The sequence below is a fragment of the Corvus hawaiiensis genome, chromosome 10, assembly GCF_020740725.1.
Source record: "Corvus hawaiiensis isolate bCorHaw1 chromosome 10, bCorHaw1.pri.cur, whole genome shotgun sequence".
Lineage (NCBI taxonomy): Eukaryota > Metazoa > Chordata > Aves > Passeriformes > Corvidae > Corvus > Corvus hawaiiensis.
This window is the reverse complement of record NC_063222.1, coordinates 20,153,612-20,175,861: the sequence shown is the minus strand read 5'-3', so window position 1 is coordinate 20,175,861 and position 22,250 is coordinate 20,153,612. Positions and strand designations below refer to the sequence as shown.

The following is a 22,250-nucleotide window of genomic DNA, read 5'->3' as shown; positions in this document are numbered from 1 at the left end:
TTGGTGTTCTGTTGATGAGCATTATGTTCCCAAACTTGAAATCAATAATCCTCAATTCTTGTCTACCCCAACTGTTTGAGTTTTCTTATGCTAATCTAAGTTTGAGTTAAAAATACATCCTTGTTCATTCTCTGCCTTAGTCTGATTTGCTTTGTTCCCTTTGTTTCTCACTCACACTATAGTATTTCTTTTGTTTCAAGCCAAGTGGTCTCTTGGCTCCTGTGATAAATGCATCCAGTGGAAGGTGGAGAGGCATGCACCAAATTCATGCAGTACCTCTCATAAATATGTTTTGTCTTTTCATTTTTAAAACAAATATAGTCCTTTGGCATGACTCTGGAATCTGCAGGGAATTCTGATTCTCTGTGGCTCAGTTTGAGTAAGGTAAGTATTTAAATGCCTGATCTTCAACCCACAGATCAGCACGATCAGTAGGCATGGCAGAAGAGATAAGAATCACTATGAGGTTTCTAATCCCTGTTACTCCATACTGGTAGGAGTTACTCCTTTGAAGGTTATGGTTGGATTTTCACTGGGCAGCAGATTGCAGGAGCTGCAGTACTATGAGTGTTCAGTTGTAGCAAGATGCTTTACCCACCTAGAAAAACCTTCACTCTTTTCTTCTTAACACACCCTTCTCTTATTTTAGAATGCAGTAGAAACATTGTGTTATTAATTACATTTTACCAAATGAACTTGCACATAAAGCTTAATTAAAACTGTGGAAGCTGCATTATACTAATGTGGTCTTGTAAACACAGCAGGATTAGGAGTTGTGGGTGAGTAGCTGGTTACAGAGTTGAAAATATCTGTCCCCATTGTTATTTTTTAAGAATATTTGAGGAACTAGTACACTGGATTTGGTACAGCTCTGTCTACATGACAGTGGCCATGTAGTAATGTCATTTCTAATTCTGTAGCCACTTAGACTAATTTATCCTCAGAGCTGTTATTCCTAAATTGGTAGCAATTATCTTGCTGGCTGAGAGACCTGAGAAAACAGGGAAAGAAGTGGGTTCTTACATCCTATCAAATAGCAGTGTTCATCATTAATGCTCCACATGTTCTGATGTCAGGTGTTTGCACAGCTCTCTCCCGTGGCTTGCACTGTGTGAACATAGCACTAGAGGATGATTGGAATGGCTGAGTGTGATGAAAAGGTCATGTCTGAATTATGGCAAAAATCCAATAGTCCATCCATAGTAAAGCTGAGGAATTTTTCATATGGTAAGTTAAAATATATGTATTTTGTCCCATTGTCACAGATGGAATGAACAAGGGAGGGAGCACATTAAATTCAGACAGCTGCAGAATGGCCATCATGTGGCTCTAGATGTCAGCAGTATGAGTAAAACAGAGGTTTAATTCAGACATATTTTCATACCCCAGACTCCTAGTTCCAATTAGCTGTATCAGTAAGAATGCAATTTTTCTTGTGCAGGAGTAGCTCTTATTTTTTTATTCATGAAATTACATTTAGAGGGTTATTTATATACTTTGCTTACAGTAAGTAACTGGCAAACGTCGAAGCTCTATTGCTAGAGCTTAATATTTAAAACAGATTGCACAGATGGGGTGTTTTTAGCTACAGTGTTACTCACCCAGAAGAAACGCTGAATGTTAAGCCTACTAAACCGTTCCTGGCAATGACAAACCTGACGAAATTTGGCGATGATAAACCCTGTGACAAAAAATGTGCCATCTGCTGGCCAAGGAGGAAAGTACTCCTTAAGCGCTGCGGTCCCTGGACAAAGCGCTCCAGCGATTCCGGCAGGAGGAGAAGCTGGGAGTTTTGCAGAGCGCTTCAGCAGCAGAGCTGGAACAGGCCTGGTCAGGAGCCTTCTCTCGGCAGATTCTTCCATCCGAAAGTGCTCTTTTGTGATAATTGAAACTTTCGGTGAGAACATGTCAATGAGAAATGGAAATGCTCCTTTCTAAAAATATCCAAATACTCTGTTTCAAAATTTTTAGACATGGAACACTGATTTTTATTCCGGAATGATTTTTTTAAAAGTAATTACTTTTGTAAATTATGTAAGCAAATTGAAATTATCATCTTGGTATTAAACATTAATGAAACCTCACGTCCTCACTACAGCACGTGGTAAACGACCAGTCCTCAGTCCTGTGCCTCTCCACTCATGGTTGTGTATTTGTGCTCTGTGTGGAGAATGTATCAAGAGTGACTGGCTTTTCATTCAGGTCAGGGAGACTGTAAATGGGAAGAAAACTTTGTTTTTCTTATATTTGCATCTTTATTTCTTTATTGTATTTTTACATTAATTACTTAAATTGCTACTGTAATTTAAAGAAAAACCGTTTTGAGCTTATACTCCTGTTAATAATTCACTATACATGAAGAGTTTCCAGTTACAGCCAAAATCATACCAAATCAAATCATACAAAATCAAATATTCAGAAGAAAAGAAGCAGAGAACTAAAGATAACTCTCAAGGATTTCATTTGCGTAGCTTTTAAGTTCAGTTCTTGTCAAAACAAGAAGATAGCCTTTGCATATTATGCTGCAAAGAAAGGAATTAATTTTAAAAGGCTGGATTTGATTAGTGATTAATCCAGGGGTTCTTATTATTTTATCTTTCTTTAAAATGGGGCTCCAGCTAAGTTGTATGACTTCTGAATGATTATTTTCAGGAAGAAAGGAAATATAATGGTTCTGACATCACCACTCATGACAGATATCTGTCTGTCTGTCTGCCTCCATCCATCCATCCCTATATGGCAGCCAGTTACACTGTAAAAAAAAATTCAGATGCACACAACCATGCTGAATTTATACTCACAGGGACTGTTTCTAATTTTAGATTTCATGACTTTTTCAATACATCTTAAGGACTCTTCTAATGAAATTAGAAAGAAAGGAACCAGGCATTGAAAAGGGGAGGTGTGCCCACACTGTCAGGGAATGCTTAGATTCGGACAGTGTGAGTTCTCTTCTGTGGTGTGTTAGAGACTGTCCTGCCACAATTAGAGAGACCCCTCTCTTTCTTTTTATTTTTGTTCTTGCCCCCCTTTTTGAGTTCCTGTCTTTTATAGCTCCTTGACCATGGTACCTTCACCCACTTCCCCATCCCATTCACTCTGTTTCAATTTTTGCCACTAATTTGCTGTTTTCTTTTCTCACCCCAACTGTATCATGCCACCATGCCTTTGTTCTTTCCACTTCTGTGTCTTCTGACCTTTCTTGGTAGCTATCTTCTCTTCGGAGATCACCCTATGCCTGTTATGCCAAGAGCTCCTGATCCTGTTCCTATTTCTTTTGCATTCTCTAAGTAGACTTCCCCTGTATAGTTCCTCCTCACCAGGGAGGTGATGGCTGTAGATGCACAGCATACAAAAGAAGGACCCATTCCGAGCTGTTGAATAGTCTTGATGCCGCAGCAATCCTAGCAGTTGGGATGAGCAGCTTCAGAGAATTGCAGCTGCAGTGGAGGGCACTTCCACTGGGGTTTCAAGTGACGTGATCTTTTACAGCAAAATCAGTGAAGTGTTGCCATTTGTAGGACCTCACCCTGTCAATAACCCTTTACAAGACTGAGTAGCATTTCAAACTGGTGAACTGATCTGGCATTAAAGTATTTATTTTTTTATTGCTCTGTGGGGTTTTTTTTTTCAGCTGAATAAGTTATCGCATCCATACGGCGGGAAAACATATTTTATTTTGCAAGAAATATTTGGTGCTTTTTAGCTAATGCATCATACCAAAACCTCAACCTTTGGAAGATACCCAGAATAGAAAAATCAGTCCAGTCTCAAAATTATGCATATATAATGGAAGAAGGCACACAAATTTTAGGTGTCTCAGGTGTTTGTAATTTTGTCATCTGATCTGTAGTATTTGTGCACTTCTGCTGAATGAAAAGCTGTCAATCAATGTGCTTCTCTGAGTAGTTAATATTTATAGGGAATAATAAAACTGCTTTATTTAGGATTCTCTCAGCTATCCCTGTTATTCCATCCAACAGAACAACTGCTAGTGATAGACTGGTGGCAAGATTGATTTGTTCAAAAATATTACCAGGTAAAAAGGTTCCTTTGTTTTATTTTGTTCTTTAAATGATCCATTCCAGTAAATTAGAGAAAAATGATTTCACATATCTAAAAGAGGCTCCCTTGTTCTATATTGTCTTCTGTTTTACCCATACTTGGTTGAGATTCTTCATGTAATCTGCAACATTCTTTCTGCCATTGTTTTAAATATGATACAGTAAGATTTGATGCAGTGATTCAGTTTGTGGTTATAGAAAATTGAGGCAGATGAGTTACACTGATTTACATATTTGCAAATATATGCAAATACACAGTATTGCCATATGGTCTTAGGTCCCCAGAAGTGCTGGTGACCTACTTGGGTATTTCAGTTAACAGAATATGATCTTTTGCCTCTTCGTGTTTTATACATTTCAAAAGGCAGTATTCTTATTTTCTATGTAACATTTCTGAAAAGGATCCTACAATGTTTGAATTATGGTAAAGCATCTGTGAGATCAAAGTCTTCTTCGATGTTTTCTGTAGCTGGATTGCTGTTTTCTGCTGCAGAAGGCAAGAGATCCTCATTTGTGAATTCTCTGGGAAAGCTAGGAGGGGCTAGAAAGCCCACAAGTTGTTTCCATGGTTTTCCAGGACATCTGGGGTGAGGAGATTCTGGGCGATCTGGCAATCCATGAAATAAAGAAGTATCAGGAAGAGTTAGTGGCTCTGCAGGTCTACTGGTTTCCTTCCTTGCAATCCCTGTATTAACCAGCTCCAGTGCTATTTCAGCACTGGCTGTTGGGAGGGTTTCATTTTGATTAAAAACCCTTTCATTTGACTCCTCAGAAGATTTGGGGTTTGGATGTTTATGTTTATTCTTTTTACTGTGTTTTTTATGCCCACACCCATGGCCACTTCTGTGCCCACAACCAATTTCATGCCTATGCCTTTTGTCATTCTCATGATCCTTTTTAACTCCATGCCTGTGCTTATGCCTGTGTTTGTGCCTGTGTTTATGCTCAGGTTCACCTTCGCCTTCTGGTTCCTGTCCATCGTCTTTCCTCGTTCCTGTGCTAGGGCTTTGACTTTCTCCTTCATTTTTATCAGCATGTGAAGCTGCATTTGGCTGGCTTGGCATCACAGCGCTCCGGAAAGGTGTGAATCCAGGAGGCCTTCTTGCAAAGAACACCTAAAAAACATTACAATAATAGCCACATTTGTTACATGAAAAAGAACAATTGCTTCAGATTTGGGAAATTCAGAAGCTGTCTCATTGCAGTACATGAATCATTTAGCAGATTTTTAAACTAAAATCTAAACTAAATAATTAGCTCTTCTGTGGTAAGCATACAAACATAAACATCCTCCCAAATAACTCTGGAGTATTTTAGCAGCTATATGTGTAAAGGAAAAAATTCTGTATCGCTGAAATTTTGTCAGTGTAAGGGAGGAATGATACTACAGAGAGCAAAACACATGTACTGGTTTTAGTTTATGAACAATACAGTTGGATTCTAGGAATAAATGTCCCAGCACTTGTTAGAGTGTTACACTCTCATGTATAGAACCAATTTATGCTGAAGGTTAACACATCTCTGAGTAGCATCAATGGCAGAATATACAGAAGATCTGTGTCATTTTGTTATATGAAATGTAACTATTCAATTTTTTACTTCTAGATTTGACATATGCATTTCAGAATACTGCCTGGAAATAACACACAGAGGTTAAAGCTGATAATATCAAACATTCTGTTGTTATTAGGTCAGCTCTACTCCCTCATCAGTGTTCAACTGGAAGAGAAAGGCTGAATACACGGTGTACAGTCACAGTCCAACACAAGTTTCATTTCTCTCCACCAAAGTCTCTGATCATTATCTAGCTGCAAATCAGAGTTATTTGGGTTGAAGCTAAATTTGAAAGTTGATATGGATAAAATATTGTAGTGAAAATAAAGAGCAGAGACATTAGTTCATACATAACAAATGAATATGCTGAGCACAGTGAAGTTATTACTTATGACGGCAGGTTAATCTGTCTTTATTCAGTGTCGCACTGGAATATCTGCATTTATTAAAAACTCTGCAATCATCAAAAATGTCTGATAATAAAAATATTTGTATTCCATATTGAGATTTTCAAACTGACTCTCATTCAGGACTCATTCATTGTGGAGCTGAGTAGGAAGAAATTGGAAGATCCTTCTTCAGAGACTGACAGCTGTGGCAGCTGCCAGTTGACTAATACAGAAAGGTTCGTGGATGCTTTGGAAATCTGTGTGCTATAATTATTGTATTGGCAAATACATTTTTATTTCAACTTTTAAACCTAGTGTGAGTAGTAATTTGAGGGATTTGATGGGGCTTGATACTTGACAACTCAACTGACAATGCAGAGGAAGCAGCCAATCGGCAGAACTTCTCCCTGTCCTGGTGCCTTTGTTTGTGTGATCACCTTGTTGGCCATTGTCTCACCTTGTGGTGACACTGCTTTGATGTAACAGGTTGTTGAAGTTAGAGGGTGAGAGAGAAGAGTGTGACATTAATGAGGCTGTTAAAAGAACTGTGTTCCTTTATTTTTTGGTATAAAATATGGGATAATTTGGAATGGATTAAGAATTTATTGACTGCCTTTGTCCTATGCTCAGCTTAAGAGGATGGGTAATGAAGAAGAATCTTACCGCTTGATGTTTTTCAGAGCAGTTCACCTGGGGGTAGATTTTATCCTGCCATGGGATCACGTGAATTTGTGCTTTACATGACAGTGATGCCTGTTGACAAAACAAAAACCAGCACATTAAGGCAACAAAGCTTCAGACACAAAGGAAGAGACTTGGGCCTGAAAAAGAAACTTTTTTAAAACAATACTTTAAAATCCTTGGAACTTTAACCAAATATATATGAAATCTGTATTAGCGATGAATACTTCTGCACTGGGGCACATCATGGTTTAGCTTTTCAAGGTTATAGTATGCCTGTGTGAACACTTTAATTCAACTTTGGATTTCAGATTGGATCTTGAAAATTGGATTTTTCATCTCCATCACTTTTGGAGCTCTAACTGCTTAATCTTCATGATATTCCTAAGAAATATTTTTTGTTGATGGTATTTCTCCCACTAAAAATTGGGAAATTGAAATAAAGGCTTATTTTTTTCTTTTTAGTGCCTGCTACACTAACAAATTTTAAAATCTCACAGATAAGCACTGTTCATATGGTGGGAAAAGAGATGGGAGATAAAAGCTCTTTCCCCAAACAACTCTCTTGCCGATGGTTTCTGGCCCTCTCAGCATTCCTTTCCAGTGTCCAGAACACATTTTCCCACTATCAACAGCATGGCACGCACGCCAGAAATGTCATTCCTTTGCACACAAGTAACACTCCAGTCTCATGTTTTCCTTAGCTGCAAGTCCACGGAGTCAGGAGGATTGCAGCTATTTCATTTGGCAGCAGCCTCCTCCTCTCCTTTCTTTGATTGATTATTATCAAAAGAAAGTTCCTTTGGTTTTGCAGTGAACACTGATCCTGCAGCTGGAGTGATTCAGTTTAAGTTTCAGCGTTTCTTAACTTGGGTTACAAGCAGTGAAGGCTGCCCTTCTTCTTGAAACAAAAGTTTACTGAAAGAGGTAACAGAATCCAGGATGTGATTTTACTTAAGCCTTTACAGTTTCTGATGCAAATGAATTTGTCCTTTAGAAACATTACAGTTGGCAACATTATCATTACTTACACTGTTGTATGTGGCTGTACAGTCCTCATTAAGTTTTTCAAACTCACTCTTAGAGCAGTTTGTCTTCCAGACTGTAAATTTGACTTGATACTTTTTTCCTGCAACCACCTGAAAAATTAGCAAGAAGGTTTTCTGTGCTCAAAGCATTTTAATGAAAAGGGTTCACAGGAAAGATGATTTTCTACACTGCTTATATTCTACAAGCCTTAACCAGTGGGCCAACATATGTTAAGAACAATATTAAAATATTTGGCAGTAAACTTATCTGCTTCTAATCAAGTAACTTATTTATTCCAGTTTCTGTTCTCAAAAATTCTAGCATTGAAGCTGAAGAAAACAGAAAAGGTCAGAATAATATTGGGCCCACAATTATTAAATGTCTGTAGTAATTTCATGAGTAACAGATGAAATCATTAGTGATAGCACTGTAGAGAGCCAAATATGATGTCAGAAAAGTGGAATGTAGTAAAACAAAGTGTGTGATGAACAGGCTCAGTTAAAAATGAACCTATTTGCCAAACGCATTAAAGAGAGAAACTGCATGGGTTCAAGAATGTGCCTGCTTTGAGTTCTCTTAGTATTTTTCACAGAGCTTGAAATAATATATCTTTCTTCAGGGACATCAGGCAAGCCATGAAATTCTGTTTCCCTGAAATCTATTTTAAAGGTGTATGCATGCTAATATCAGTCATGATAGGGAGTCAGAAAGAAGTTTGAACGAAGAAATGGCACAGATATTATCAGTAAGATAATATAAGCTATTTGGAAAAATTCTGGTGTGCTTTTAGTGCCTTCTCCAGTGACACCTCATGCTCAGGAGTAGTTGTGACCAAGTATTTTCTGAACTACTCCACTGTCAAATTTTCGATTCTATGCTAAACTTCTGTTTTGATGTGTTGGGATGATGCCATGATGATTTTTTGCCTTTTCTTTTATACCCCTGTTATACCTTTTTACAATTTCTGTATTCTTAGTGGTTTTTGCCTACATTCTTGGACATGTTTGTTCAGCTAGGAGGCTAAACATTTTAGAAGCTTTGTAGGTAGCGGTTAGTGTGCCCCAGACCCCAAGGTCCTCTCCAGAACACATTCTGTAAACTAAGATAGAACCATCCAGGGGAAGGTTCCTTGGGGAGGGGGGGACTCATTCAAGCCTCTCATTGGGGAATTTTGGATAGATATGCTAATTAGTAAGACCTATAATGTTATACCAGATCTTTTGGGAGGGGCATTGTGATGTGCATTTTGGTGCATTTGACCTGGACATAGTGTACCTAAGGATCCTTAAAATAAATACCAAGGTAAAATCCATTTTTCCCTTCTAACCATGTTTGACTCTTGATTTTAAGACCAGGAAAAGGCATCAGGGACAGTAAAGTAGGTTTATGCAAATGCTGACCAATATTATCCTCCTGACTCCTTGTCCTTATTCAAGCTCAATTTATCTGTATGTCTTTAGTTAAGCACAGATGTCCTTTTCTGAATCTAGCTAGAGTATTATTAGCAGCGCAATCAATATGTAAACCAGCAGATTTCTAAGGGAAATTAAGAAGCCTCATTTCTTGGACCATACAACAGCTGTAGGGTGGACACTGCCTGAAATAACATGGAGAGTATTGTTGTGGTGGATCAAGGGAGTAGTCCTGTCTAATAAAAATTTTATACTTTAAAAGTCTAAGGTATGTTACAAAGGTAAAAAGTAGGGTAGATACACAGAAATCAAATACCCTGAGCCAACCTTCTTCACATCCTTTTAAAATCATTTTGTTTTAAGAAAAAAATAAAAATTCAAGAGATGGGAAATTTTTGAATAATTTTTGAATGCAAGCCAATATGGATTAGATTTTACATGAAAAATTGCATGGATGTTTCAGTTACCACATGTATCAGCACTTAGACAAATACATTATTTCAAATCTAAATACAAACTTTAGCTAACATTCAGCTCAGGCCAATAATAATGTCATGTCTGTCCCTCATCTGGGATATATCCCAACCTGAACTGTCGCTGATTGTATTTCTCCAACTTTATAGTAGAAATCATCATTGCTCTCCAAATTATACTTCTCCATAGAAACCTTCAGTAGTTCCTTCAGTTCTGGACTGTCGTTTGGGATAGTCCTTGGACAACCTGGGCAAATGGCAGCAACCACTGTTTCTTGAACTGAAAGAGACCAACAGGTTTCAGATCTAAGAAACAAAAGATTCAATGTAGATAAAGGCTGGGAAAAACAGTTACGAAGCCCTGCTTTCTGGAACTCTTCATATTTGGGTCTATGAAATGAAACCAAAATATATCTGAGTTTTATATGATCAGCAATATCATATCTCGGTTGTCTAAAAGAACATCAGCACCTACTGCCACATGAGACGCTTAACAACAGTTTTCTCATAGAAACAAGAATTGTGTGTACCAGTTGTGAGTAGCCAGGAAATATGGAGAGGGAACAGCTACACATATGGAAAGACCTGATCTGAGTGAAATGAGAGGTGCATGTAATTGGCAATGAATTTTTCTGTTGAAGAAAACCTAGTCTGAATGGGTAAGAATGCAGCACTTCCTACATGGAGTGGTATCTGTGTCCAGATAGGCTGGAGGAAAAAGTAACAATACCTAACAATAAGAGACATTGAAAACTGTGGAACTTTCAAAATCAATAGTGCCTAAGGCATACCTGGAAGTTTGCAGTCGCTGACGCTATCCACAATCTCTGCCTGAAGATTCTGAAATGCTTTGGCCTCACATTTAGCTACACGCTGGAGTAAAAAATGCAAAAAAGCTCCTTGTTATTTAGAAATAATGAACAAACTCACATCCTAATACCTTCCCACTAACAGTATAAGTCAAGCATGCTTCTAATAATTCCTTCCTTCCTTCCTGCTTTCCTTCCTGCCTTCCTCTGGTAGCCAGAAGTCTGACAGACAGTCTGCAGAGGCAATAAATAATCAGGGTTCTAAAGGATCACTCAGAGAAAATAACACCCTGAAAGAGAAGCCAAATGAACTATTTTTATGTGTTCATTACAGAAAAAAAAATGAGGATGTTTACAAGCCAGAATAATATTTTATGGAGAACTCCATGGAATTTCTGTCTCAAACTGTGAAGACCAAAAAGAAAATTACACAATTATCAAATCAAACGTTAATGTGTTTCTTGTATTTTCTCAGGTTTTCTAAAGGACCTGTGGTAGATAACTTGCTTAAAATTGCATTGATATCTGTCATAGGTTAGCAAGCATAGTCCCGGAAGGACTGGAAGACAGCAGATATTGATCCTGAGGAGTTTTTTCAAAGGTTACAGAGCCTAAAACCAATTCCACCATTCCAGTGATTAAAAATGGTAATAAGGAGAGAACTAGGGGCAATGAATACACCCAGGAGAGACTGAGGTTTTGTGGTAAACAGAAGTCATATTTTGCTGATTTGTCAAAGTTCTTCAAAGCATCAACAAAGGTGGGTAAAGAGACCTCTTGATATACAGAGATTTTCAAAAAGGTTTTGGTGAAATCCTTTATCAAAGACTAAAGAAACCTTTAACTGTAGAATAAAAAGGAAGACTTAAAATTCAGGATCAAGATCTTAGCTATGACAGTTACTTGAAGATGTAATTATAAAAAATCTAATTAGTAGTATTTTAGAAAAGCTAATGAAGAATAATGTCAAGGCTTATTATCCAGCTTAAAGGGACTGATATAATGTCCCAGTATAGCTCGGCTCATACGTGTGTTGAATACAGGGTGCAATTCTGGTCCTCCCGTTTAAAAATTAATAGTACAGAGCTAAATAAAGGTACAAGAAAACTTGCTTGGAATTTGGTCATTCCAAGGTATGGAATATTCTTGGAATATGGTATTCTAATAATATCTGTCAATGATCTATTAGCAAGTTCAGGGGATAAGTGCTAAAAATCTAATTCCAGAAGCCCTGTGTGACCAAAGCAGTATGTGAGTGAGGCAGTGCTCCTGCAGTAGGTGAGGTGACAGAAGTCATCACCTCTCAGTGACAGCTGGGGAAACTCAGACTCAAGCAGATTAAATAACTTGCTTAAGGTTTAAGGGCACATGGGTAATGGAGGGAATTGCTTCAGCTAGTCGAACTCTCGTGCTTTTGTTATTTACCAGTGTTGTCATTATTCCCTTTTTTGATCAATACTTCTGAAACGTTCTTGAGATGTACAAGGAGTAATTTTTGAACAGGAGAGGCTCTTGAATGTAACACTCACTGGTGCATTTCCTCAACAGCTAAAACAGATGCCAGTCTGTCCCCTCTCATTTACCACCGCTGTTCGTAGTGACTCTGCATTCCTGTGCTCTGCCTTGGGTTTGCAAAATTGTTTTTCTGATCCCCACATGACCTGGTTCAGGGAGGTCAGTTGAGAGAGGAAGCTTCTATTTTTGGTGCAACTGCTTCAGTTCCAGGTCAGAGAAGCTGAGGGAGTACCTGGGTTTGCAGCACTGTTTAGCTGGATTATGTATATTTGTTAATAAATTTCTTTTGAAGCTCTGTTATTTGGTCTGTGGTAGAGGTTAAGTAATAATTCAGCTATTTACTTTTCTTAGAAAATATGTCTTAGACTGGAAATTGTGCTAATTTTAGTTATCACTTCTTGGGTTGTACATGAGTAACTCCTTGAATATCTGGATAGAAACTTCTCAAGGGATTTATTATTTGGGTGAGACTGGTTAGATTCTTTAGAGTAATCTGTAAACTTTTCAGTTGTCCTCTTAGTCACTGATTCAGAAGAAGACATGGATGTCCTAATTGCATAAATAGACAGTTATTTATAAGACTGGATTTAAACTTTGTTCACAAAGTGAAGAAAGGCTATAAGTATTTTCTTGAGTCAGATCTTAATGATTATTTGTTAATGTGACATTTTCTTGATAAACAGATTTTGAAGATTACTTACACCTCTAGAAGTGATTTTGCATTCTGCAGTTAAATCTGGAAATTGGTCTTTGGAGCAATTAGTCTCCTCAATTTCATATTTTATTATGTAATTCCATCCAGCTACCACCTGGAAGAGATATTTAGGTTCTACATTATGTAAAAAAATATAAACTTGAAAGTTAAGCTATTACATGAGATTAGCAAAGAAAGCAAAACTGCTCATCTAGTGCCTTCCATCTATCAAATCACTTTGCAGTCATTAAGCCATAGAGTGTTCATGGACAGCAAAAAAAATCTCGTCCTTGCAGTACAAAATGTAAACTAAGTCCTGCTTTTGTTAGAAGTGCACTTTGTATTTGGTGTCCACTTCTGGCAAGCCTGCAGCCTCCTACTGCTGGGTTTCTTGCACTTTTCTCCAAAGATCTGTTACTTATTACTCCCTGTGACAGGAAGCTGGTCTAGATAGATGACTACAGTAATACAGCCTGGCAGGTCCTGCATTCCTGAGCACAGGACACAGTAAAACAGTATCTGAATAATGTAACTTTATATTGCTGGCATAATTTTTTGTTGAGTGTTCTTCATTTATCATCTACCCATAATTGTGTCTATCCTGGGCTTTACCTTCCCACACACACTGTTTTGTCCAGGTTCATAACCCTTTTTAAAATTTTCTCTCCAGGAAGCTGTTTCATTTTCCTCACTATGGCTACTGCTTCTCACCCATGAAATCTCTCCATATCATAGTGTTGGGCCAGGTAACACTGGATTAAAAAGGAGAAATAATCCAATATAGGAACCTTCTATCCCAGATCAATTGGAGGGCTCTGACTTTTCTCTATTTGCCAGAGGTGACATGATGGTTCTCTTTCCAGCTGCTGGATTGCAGTCTGTCGCAACATTTTGTCATGCGGCTTAAATGTTGTGCAAGTTTCTCTTTCAGCAAAGAGGATCGTGTCATCAGTAAATATGAAGAGGACAGTCTGATGTAAATCATGAGTCAAAACTCGTGACATGAGACCAGACATGAGACCAGAAGATGCTTTTTGGCTACCTAAATACATACAGGTTCAAAAAAAAAGGATCTGTGTTTGCTGTTGGGTTGTACACTAGTTAAAAACCAAATAAGAAACTTTACTTTCTAGCAATGTTACACCAGTCCATAGGAGAGCTTTTCACAGGAAAGGAATTCTTGCACGGAATACCAGATGACACAGAATTTCTGCAACCTGAGTAGTCATTTCTTGCAAAGCACATATTCCCGTGAGCAGAAATCTTGTAGCAGGTGGTATGTTATTTTTTTTTGTTTTCTTACTCGTTTTTCCTATATGAGGTTGACCTGTCCTATAGCACATAGCAGCTGCTGACAAATGGGCCTTATTGCCTGCAAAAACAGAGGTGCCTGCTGGTGTTTGAGAGGCTGGGGAGTATGTGAGACATCTGTGCAGGCTGGCAGCTTTGGCTCACAGCCCCTAGGAGGGATCTGCTCCTGCTGGAGCCTCAGGGCAAGGCCACATGAAGTACCCAGGAGCATCTGAGATGACACAGGATGGATGCATGTGCCAGCACTGAATGCAAATAAACTGGTGCTAAGTACTGGTTAGATACAACTGCAGATAAGGAAAAAAAATATGTATACTATCAGTTAAGATCTCTGAAAATCCAGTAGGGATTAATGATGTTAATGATTCCTAATAAGTGAAGATGATTATTTATAGAGTCTACACTCTATATGCATTTTGTATGCTTTATTATTAAATATAAGCCACCTTAATATCAGAAACATACACAAACCAACAAGGTACCTGCTTTGGGTTGGGTTATTTTGGTAAAATTTAGAGAAAAATCATGTACAAACCTGTCTCTTAGCTTCTTTTATTTCCACAAGCTTAAAAAGGGCAGGTTCATCACTGCCCTTGTTAAACTTTTGAATGGCTTGTTTCAGAATTTCTGACACTTCTGAACCATCACTGGATATATGATGAAAGCATCCAAGACATGGAGCCTCAGTAAGTTTTATCTTTGACACATCTGGAAAAGAAACAAACCAAAAAACATAGGGCTTCATGCAAAACAGCCTTAGGTTTTCATTTTTCCTATCTAGGAGTGAGCAAGAACCTTTCCTGCTTTTAACTGGCGTAATGAGCAAACCCTGTTTTCCAGTTTCAAGACCTACATTCTTGTATTTAGGAACATGCTCTGGTTGTGGTGGCAGGGGCCATCCATGACCTTAAGGTCCAGGCATGATTTTGGCAGTGAACCCCATTCCATCAATTACTGAATCTCAGAAAAACCTTGTGTGTCTTTTTGACGCCATTAAGGAAGGTACCGTACTCATTCTGCCAGGGAAGAGCCAGTGGAGGCTACAACTACAGGGATGGTTTTCAGATTCTTCAAAGCTTACCCACAGTATGCAGCTGCTTGCTGTCCTCACCACATTTCAGAGTGGGGACTTCAGCAGGAGTGTTTTGGCTCACCCATGTGAGCTGCTGTGGCTCTGAGTACCCCAGGGACTGTGGTTGTACTATTCTGCTGTCCCTGCCAGTCACTGTGGCTGCCAGTTACCACTTGGTGCTAGCTTCAGGCTCAGCCAGCTGGACTGGCTGTGGATAGACAAGCTTGACAGGGATGCTCAAACTCCTGTTTCCTACTACTAATCCTATTAACTCTCCTTCCTTTCTAGTAGTCATGGATTGGATTTTCATAAATTAATTTTATAGTTCAGTACATAAATTAATTTCATGAGTCAGTGAGCTTGAGAATGGAAGTGGGACAATATGTGGTCCCAGTGGAGTTGAAATAAAATTTGTGTTCCTGACCTTCAGCTGGCATAAACTGGCTTAAATGGAGTTATGCCAGTTTGCACCAGCCAGGAAATCAGTCCAGGGTCACTTAGATCAAATTGTTCCACCAAAGAGGCTGAACAGTGGGGTACCAACACACTGGGGAAATCCCTCACCTGTCAGGTGTGAACAAAGTCTGCCCCTTCGTATTTTTAGCATCACTTGTTTTGACTCAGTAATGACAAATAGGTACCTTACAGAAAAGTGTGACCACGTTTTCAGTAAGTAGTCACAAAGGCGATAATGAACCAACAGCACACCCACTTCTAGACCAACTGTCGTCTCAGCACTTTCATAAGGACTATGCTGAACAAATGTGTGTTCTTTTTTCAGAGTTGCTATAACTCGGTAAGAAGAGGTGAATTCTTTAGGCTGAATACCTGATTCATTTAATTTATGTATGGGATTTTTTTGCTTTCTAAGCAAAGATTCAAATCCAAATTTCCTGTGCATTCTCTGTGGGAGTCACACAACTTTTGCTGGCAACTAGGTGTCACCATTGCCTTACGAATGCAGCATTTGTTCAGTGCATGGAGTTTGTGTACTGCAGTTCCTAGAACGACACTGGCTGTAGGTAAAGCCATTTCAGCTTTAAACAAGATAGCTAGGAGCAAAAAACAAATACCAGCTGCCACACATCTCAGAAATTTGGGTGAATATTTCTGTAGTTAGTAGTTAGATTAATATTTTAAAGCGAGCTTGGGTATGTCTTTCAGAACACCAGGCATAGAGATCTGGGTTGCAAAGCTTTAAAACAATGTGATCTCTTTTTAATAAGGGAGATTACTATGTGAATATAATAGTCATATATGAATGTCTTACAGGTGAAAAATGTAGTACTGCTTATTGTTAAGGTCTAAAAGATCAGTCTCTTGCATAATTATATCACTGTGAGATTTTTATTTTGTAAATGAAATTTTTTTCTTTTCTCATTTGGGGTAAATACTTGTTTTGGTAAACTTTAACAGAAATAATTCAGTCATTTTTTGTTTGGAGAAAATTAAGGTGGAATTTTGTCATACGAAATTTTTTCTAGTAATTCCTGGGAAAATGTTATGCTTAAGTAAGTAAGGACAGAATGTTGAAGTGTGACAAGTTGTATCTAGTCTCTTAAGTTATTGGTATGCTTTTGGTCTTAAGCAAACTAATTTTAACTTGGTATAATTGTAGTGCTTGAAGAAACTTACTACACACACATGTGCTGGTTTTTATTACCCTGGGCAGCAACTGCCTGTGCTTCACTGACTTAGTCTATATGTGCATAACAATGAAGTGAAATTTTATCTTTAGCACGTAGTTGCTTACAAAAGATTATTTATAAATGTCTGACTAGAATGATAAGGACCCTCTACCTTTAAAATTACCTGAAAGTCTCAGTATCATATTTATTCCATTCTTATTTGTCAATGTATTTGTTGAATGCTGTCGCAAACGGTTACATACCTGAGAAAATTCTGCAGTCTTGTGAAACATTAGTTGTTTTATCAGCATCATTCATATGAACTCGAGCTGTGCATTCTCCTGTTTTCTGCAAAAACATATGGCAACAATTGTCTGAAACTTGCTAAAGAAAAATACAGTGCTTTAGCTATTGAACACAGCTGACAGTTGCATACTGAGTTTGGGGAAGAGGTTCGTGTGTATATTTGTAGTAATGTCTAAGTTGCTGTTTTGTTAGTAAAAAAGGATCCGTTTTGTTGATTGTGAGGAAAGTAGGGGACAAACTGAGCACATAACTTGAACAATTGCTTTGTATTTGTATGATGTGTACTGGTTAACTAAAGAATTTACAGTCAGAATAATGGAAATGAATACATGAATATGTATTTATCCATTTTCCTCTCTGCTAGTTCAAGATATGCAGCAATGACCACGGCATTTTACATAGATTCAAATTATACTGTCACCATCATCCCTTCCTGTGCACTGTCAGAAATAGCAGTGCCATCCCCCAGAAGTGTGTAGTGCCCCTGCAGCACATGGCCCCATTGTACTTCTCCTGGGTGCTCTCTGGTAGCATGAGCCAGACGTGCTTGGCACTGCTGAAAGCCCTCTGCCAACTTATCTGCTATAGTGGCTTCCATGTCAGTATTTGGTTGTGCAAGTTTCCATTATACATAATTAATACAAAGTTTTACAGTCCTTAGACTCTCTCAGTCCACATATCTTATGGTGGGTTTATTGTGAACCTTCATATTGAAGCACTGAAATGTTCCTCTCTGCATATATTCAGGATTGTAATGGAAAAGTCAGGATTATAATGGTTAACTTTGGAGTCATAAACATTTCTGCACTGTACTGTAGTCATATAAGCTCTCAAAAGCAACACAGCTAAAAAAGTTAATTCTTCTACTGTATTTTTCCCCAAGCAATTGCAGTCCTGGTCATTATGCTGATGTTTCTGCACGGAGAACTTGTAAAGAGGACAGATACTTACAGCCTCTGCAGATACTTTGTAATGACAGTGTTGCCAGTGTTTGTTTTCCTCAGTGGCACAAGTGCTTTCGAGTATTCTGTATTTCACATAGAACTGTGGGTCAGGACCTGCCTGGATTAAAACAATATACATGTCATCATTTGCATAGTAATAAATCAAGTGAAAAGATAAGGGTTTCAAAAAAGTAAATACTATTCATTGGTTACCTTAAATTTTATAGTATGGTTTCCCACTCACTGCTGGTTTCTCAGATCTTGGTAGTTCAAATATTAATTTATCTAATTATATTACTTAGCCCTTACCTACAATAACAATATGTTGGTGTAATAGATACAATATGCTCAACTACCTTCATTTTAACTTGTAGTTCCAAGGGGTTTAGAACCAAAAAGAAGGGGTTAGGTTTTATACTCTGATTTAAATGTACTCCAAAAAAAACATTTTGGGTGGCTGCTTGGATAGTTAGCATAAATTACCAGCTTGGACTGTGCTCGTGTCTGACTCCTTTGCTCTCACTCTTGGCCTCCTCCCAGATCTGTCCACTTTCCTTCTGCACAGCTCCCCTGGCAGCCCAGAACCAGCAGCCAGCAGCCCCCAGGCAGCCTGGCAGTGCCCAGACAGCCTCTGCTCGGTGGTACCAGGGAACTTCAGCTGCCCAGCCTGCACAGGAAGGGGTGAGCAGGGATGTGGAGACAGCCTTGGGCGGTGCCTGCAGTTTTCTACAGGCATTGAAGGCTGGGGTGCAGGGCAGGGCAGCCTTGGGAATCCCATAAGATGAAAAAAAAAGTATTAAGCAAAGTTTGGGCCGGCAAGTGGAAGTGTTTCAGAAGTTGGTAAATCAGTAAGTGGGCATCTTCTCTTTGCCATAAACCAGGTAGTGGGCCTGTGCCTACAGGTGACAGTGACAACACTGTAAGGTTTGTGATTCATCCTTTAGAGAATATATAAAGTCAGAAATTACTAACCTTTTACAACCACTAAAAATGCTCTGACAATGTGACTTTTCAAACACAAACAAGGCAGCTGCTGTAGTTTAGCACTGGTTATTCTAAAATAGCCAATTATTGTTCTCTGTCTCTGCTGGGAGAATTAAATGATAATTTCTGCCTTAGTGATACCAAAAAAATGAGGCTGAGCTGATGTGATTGACATGTACTGGATTTACACTGATGTTGACACAGAATTATATTCTGCCATGTCTCAATTCCTGTTGTGTATTGCTACAGGTACGAAGAAGTGTAGAAGTACCTGATATAATGGTGGTAAAACAGGATAAAAGGGGCTCTAAAAATATAGTAGACTTAATCCTCAGCAGGTAGAAATTGACTTTTATGGAATTACATCAGATTATACTATCTGGGACTTAAAAAGAGCCAAATTCTGTTCTCTCTTACAGTGTTCTAAATCTGCAATAAATCAGCTCAGTGAGCAAACAAAATAAGAAAAGACATTGTTTCTGTATTATTTGCTATTAGCTTATTTCATTCCTGTTATGAGCATCTATGCCTTTAACTGGGGCAGGTTTAGTCTTTCACTAGTCAGCTTTTATGTTTTATTACCCTATCAATAATGAATGTACATGAATATGTAATAACCAGCTATTTAATTAATGCATTCAACATTGTGAGACTAGCGAGGAGTAAAATCTATACTCTTTTTAGAAAAAGAATCTCAAATATGAGGAAATTTCAATTGCAGATTCCTTTTCTCTGTTTTTTACTTAACATCATAATCAAATCAATGATTCAAAGTAATAATTGATTTCCACTTCATATCTTTTAAGAAACGGAAAGATGAATATCTAGAGAAGGAAAGATGAATAATAATTGCAATAAATATGTATTCTTAAAAATAGAACATTGTTGAAGATAAAATTCTGAAACTCCTATCTGTCCTTTGGGAACACCAGCAAAAGGAAGGTGTTATTACAGATATAGAGATGTTTGCATTTGGCTGTTGCTAAGAATATATGCAGTTCAGTGAGAACAATGAGACTATTCATTTATTTAATATTAATTGTATAAAGGGCTTTCTGACTTTTTTTGTCTCCACATGCTAAAATCTCCCCAGTGTGTAAACAGAAGCACGAGAGGGCAGGTGCCAGGAGATGTGGGTAGTTTGCTGTAAGTGTTTAGCAATGCATGGCTCCTTTCCGACGTCAATTTCTATCTGGGTAAAAGTGTCTTGTGATTTTGGAGTGCAAAATATTCTCTCTGACACTCTGGATTTCTTGTGGTTTACATCTGAAAATCCAATCCAGTAGAAAAACATGCTAATGTTATTTGCAAGTGAAGTAATGCTTGTCATTATTATGGTAATACCATCTTTGTATGCCTCTCCGAGGTAAATACTCTTTTGTTAGATTAAGGCTATACAGAAGGACTCCAGGCAAAGGATCATGTTACATTCTTTTTTTTTTTTTTCTGTAATTTTAGCTCTCACCATATTCGACTAAAAGACCACCTAGTGCTTTTAGATAGATCTGTGACTTAGGATTGGTGTCGATCAAATAATATTCACAAACAATCCAGAGTACTGCCAAACTTTATCAGGTGATTCTTTTTCATGTGTGGCACCAGCTCTTCCCAAGTCAAGATTACATCCATATTTTTTAATAAGTGTGGTTTTGCTATTGGTCTGAAAACCTTACAGATGATGGAAAGGGGTAGAATTCCCAACAAAGAAAAAAGAGAACAGAGACTAGTAAGACAAACTGTGTTGGTGATAGAATTTTCTAGTCTTTACTCCTTGCATTAGTAAGCAATTCACCAGCACACAGAGTTGTGCTGATAAAAACATAATACACATCCCTGCTTGTCATGGGAACAAGTATCTTACTGTGCAAGTCACTTTGATTTTTTAAAACATTTTTGGAAGACACTGTGCTATCATGCTTGCCCCCTTAAAAATGAGATGGAGATAAGCTGATTCAGAGTTCATAAACAATTCCAACATTTTTCTTTTTGCAAAGTCTACTTACAGTTCTCTTGGCTTCCATCACCACGTATAGAGCAAATTGGTTACCGGTTGCTCTGTCTTCATTGTATTTCTTCAGTGCTGCATCAACAGCTTTAAAGACATCAGGGTCATCACAGTCCGAAAACTCAAATGCAAGAGGGGTGGCTCTGCTAGAGAAAAAACTACAGCAGAGCACTAGTACAGTGAAGGCCTTCATAATTGGATAAAAAAGGCCCCCTGAATTAGAAGGGTCTTTAAAAACCAAATGGGAAAGGAATGCCTGACAGGATTTTAGTCACCTCTTCTGTTTTTCAGGAGCAATAGCTAAGTAAACAGAATGAGTGGGTTGCTGGGGTTGGTTGGTTCTCATCATACCCTGTTTATACTGCAAATAAACTTCTGAGTTCATCTAAACAAACTTTGTTTGTTCACCAGAAGGACACTAAGGTTATCCACCTGCCATCACCATAACAGGATAAATGGCTGCAGCTGGGGACCAGTTTAGGCAAAGCAAAAGAGAAGGAAGTGTGTGTAGCTTTCTGACTTTTTACCACCTAAACTGCTACTGAGAATGAATTTTACAAGGCTTAAATAAAACACCCCAGAAGGTCACAGTGACAATGAAGTTTTGGACAACAACCTTGTAAATTTTATAGATCTGTTTAGTGTTCAGGCTGCAACAGTTCTGAGAACTACAGTACTCAGAACGCCTTTGGAAAAAGTCTTTGGACAGATGCATGTGGTTGAATGTCATGTAACCCTTCAAGAACACTTGATAAACCTTGTTCTTCACAGTCCTGTTGGAAAGTCCATCTCTGCTGCCATGTGGAGACTGCCTGGACTATAGATTAGTCAGTGATCATAGTGCTTTTTTATCATTACAGGTATGTGACACCCAAGAACAAAGGATTAAATACTGTTGCCTGAGTCTGGCCAAGCCAGGATTAGACCTGGATGAGAGCATCTGGTGCTTGTTTCCCATGTTTGGCACCAAATAGCTTTGCTTTGGATCTGTAAACACCTTGGGATTGCCTTGGCTCCTGTGTTGCATCTGTGTCTTGCTGTATTGGGTTTGTGTGGCAAGGTTTTGATAGCAGGGGATTACTGGAGTGGCTTCCATGAGAAGCTGCTAGAAGCTTCTCCATGTCTGACAGAGCCAAGGCCAGTCAGCTCCAAGGTGGATCCAGTTCTGGCCAAGACTGAGCCCATCAGTGCTGGTGGTAGTGCTTCTGGGATAACATAGTGGAGAAGGGGAAAAAAAAAACCAACTGGGAAAGAACAGGAAAGAGAAGAGTGAGAATATGTGAGAAAAACAGCTATGCAGAACCCAGTGGGCCGTGAAGAAGGTGTGGGAGAAGGTGCTGTGGGTGCAGAGCAGAGATTTTCCTGCAGCCTATGGAGCAG

The 22,250-nt window shown here is 38.4% G+C and overlaps 1 protein-coding gene across 1 annotated transcript; it reads right to left on the bottom strand.

Annotated features, from left to right (window-relative positions):
* Nucleotides 1-4,043: 4,043 nt before the first annotated feature.
* Nucleotides 4,044-21,170, bottom strand: KNG1 (kininogen 1). Its single transcript, XM_048315117.1, has 11 exons — nucleotides 20,869-21,170; nucleotides 17,889-17,999; nucleotides 16,895-16,979; nucleotides 14,467-14,639; nucleotides 12,628-12,735; nucleotides 10,394-10,475; nucleotides 9,716-9,882; nucleotides 7,720-7,827; nucleotides 6,671-6,760; nucleotides 5,020-5,179; nucleotides 4,044-4,671 (listed from the first exon to the last, which is right to left on the bottom strand). The coding sequence occupies exons 1-11, from the start codon at nucleotides 21,061-21,063 to the stop codon at nucleotides 4,484-4,486; spliced, it is 1,467 nt and encodes a 488-aa protein (XP_048171074.1). The 5' UTR covers nucleotides 21,064-21,170; the 3' UTR covers nucleotides 4,044-4,483.
* Between the last annotated feature and the right edge of the window lie 1,080 nt (nucleotides 21,171-22,250).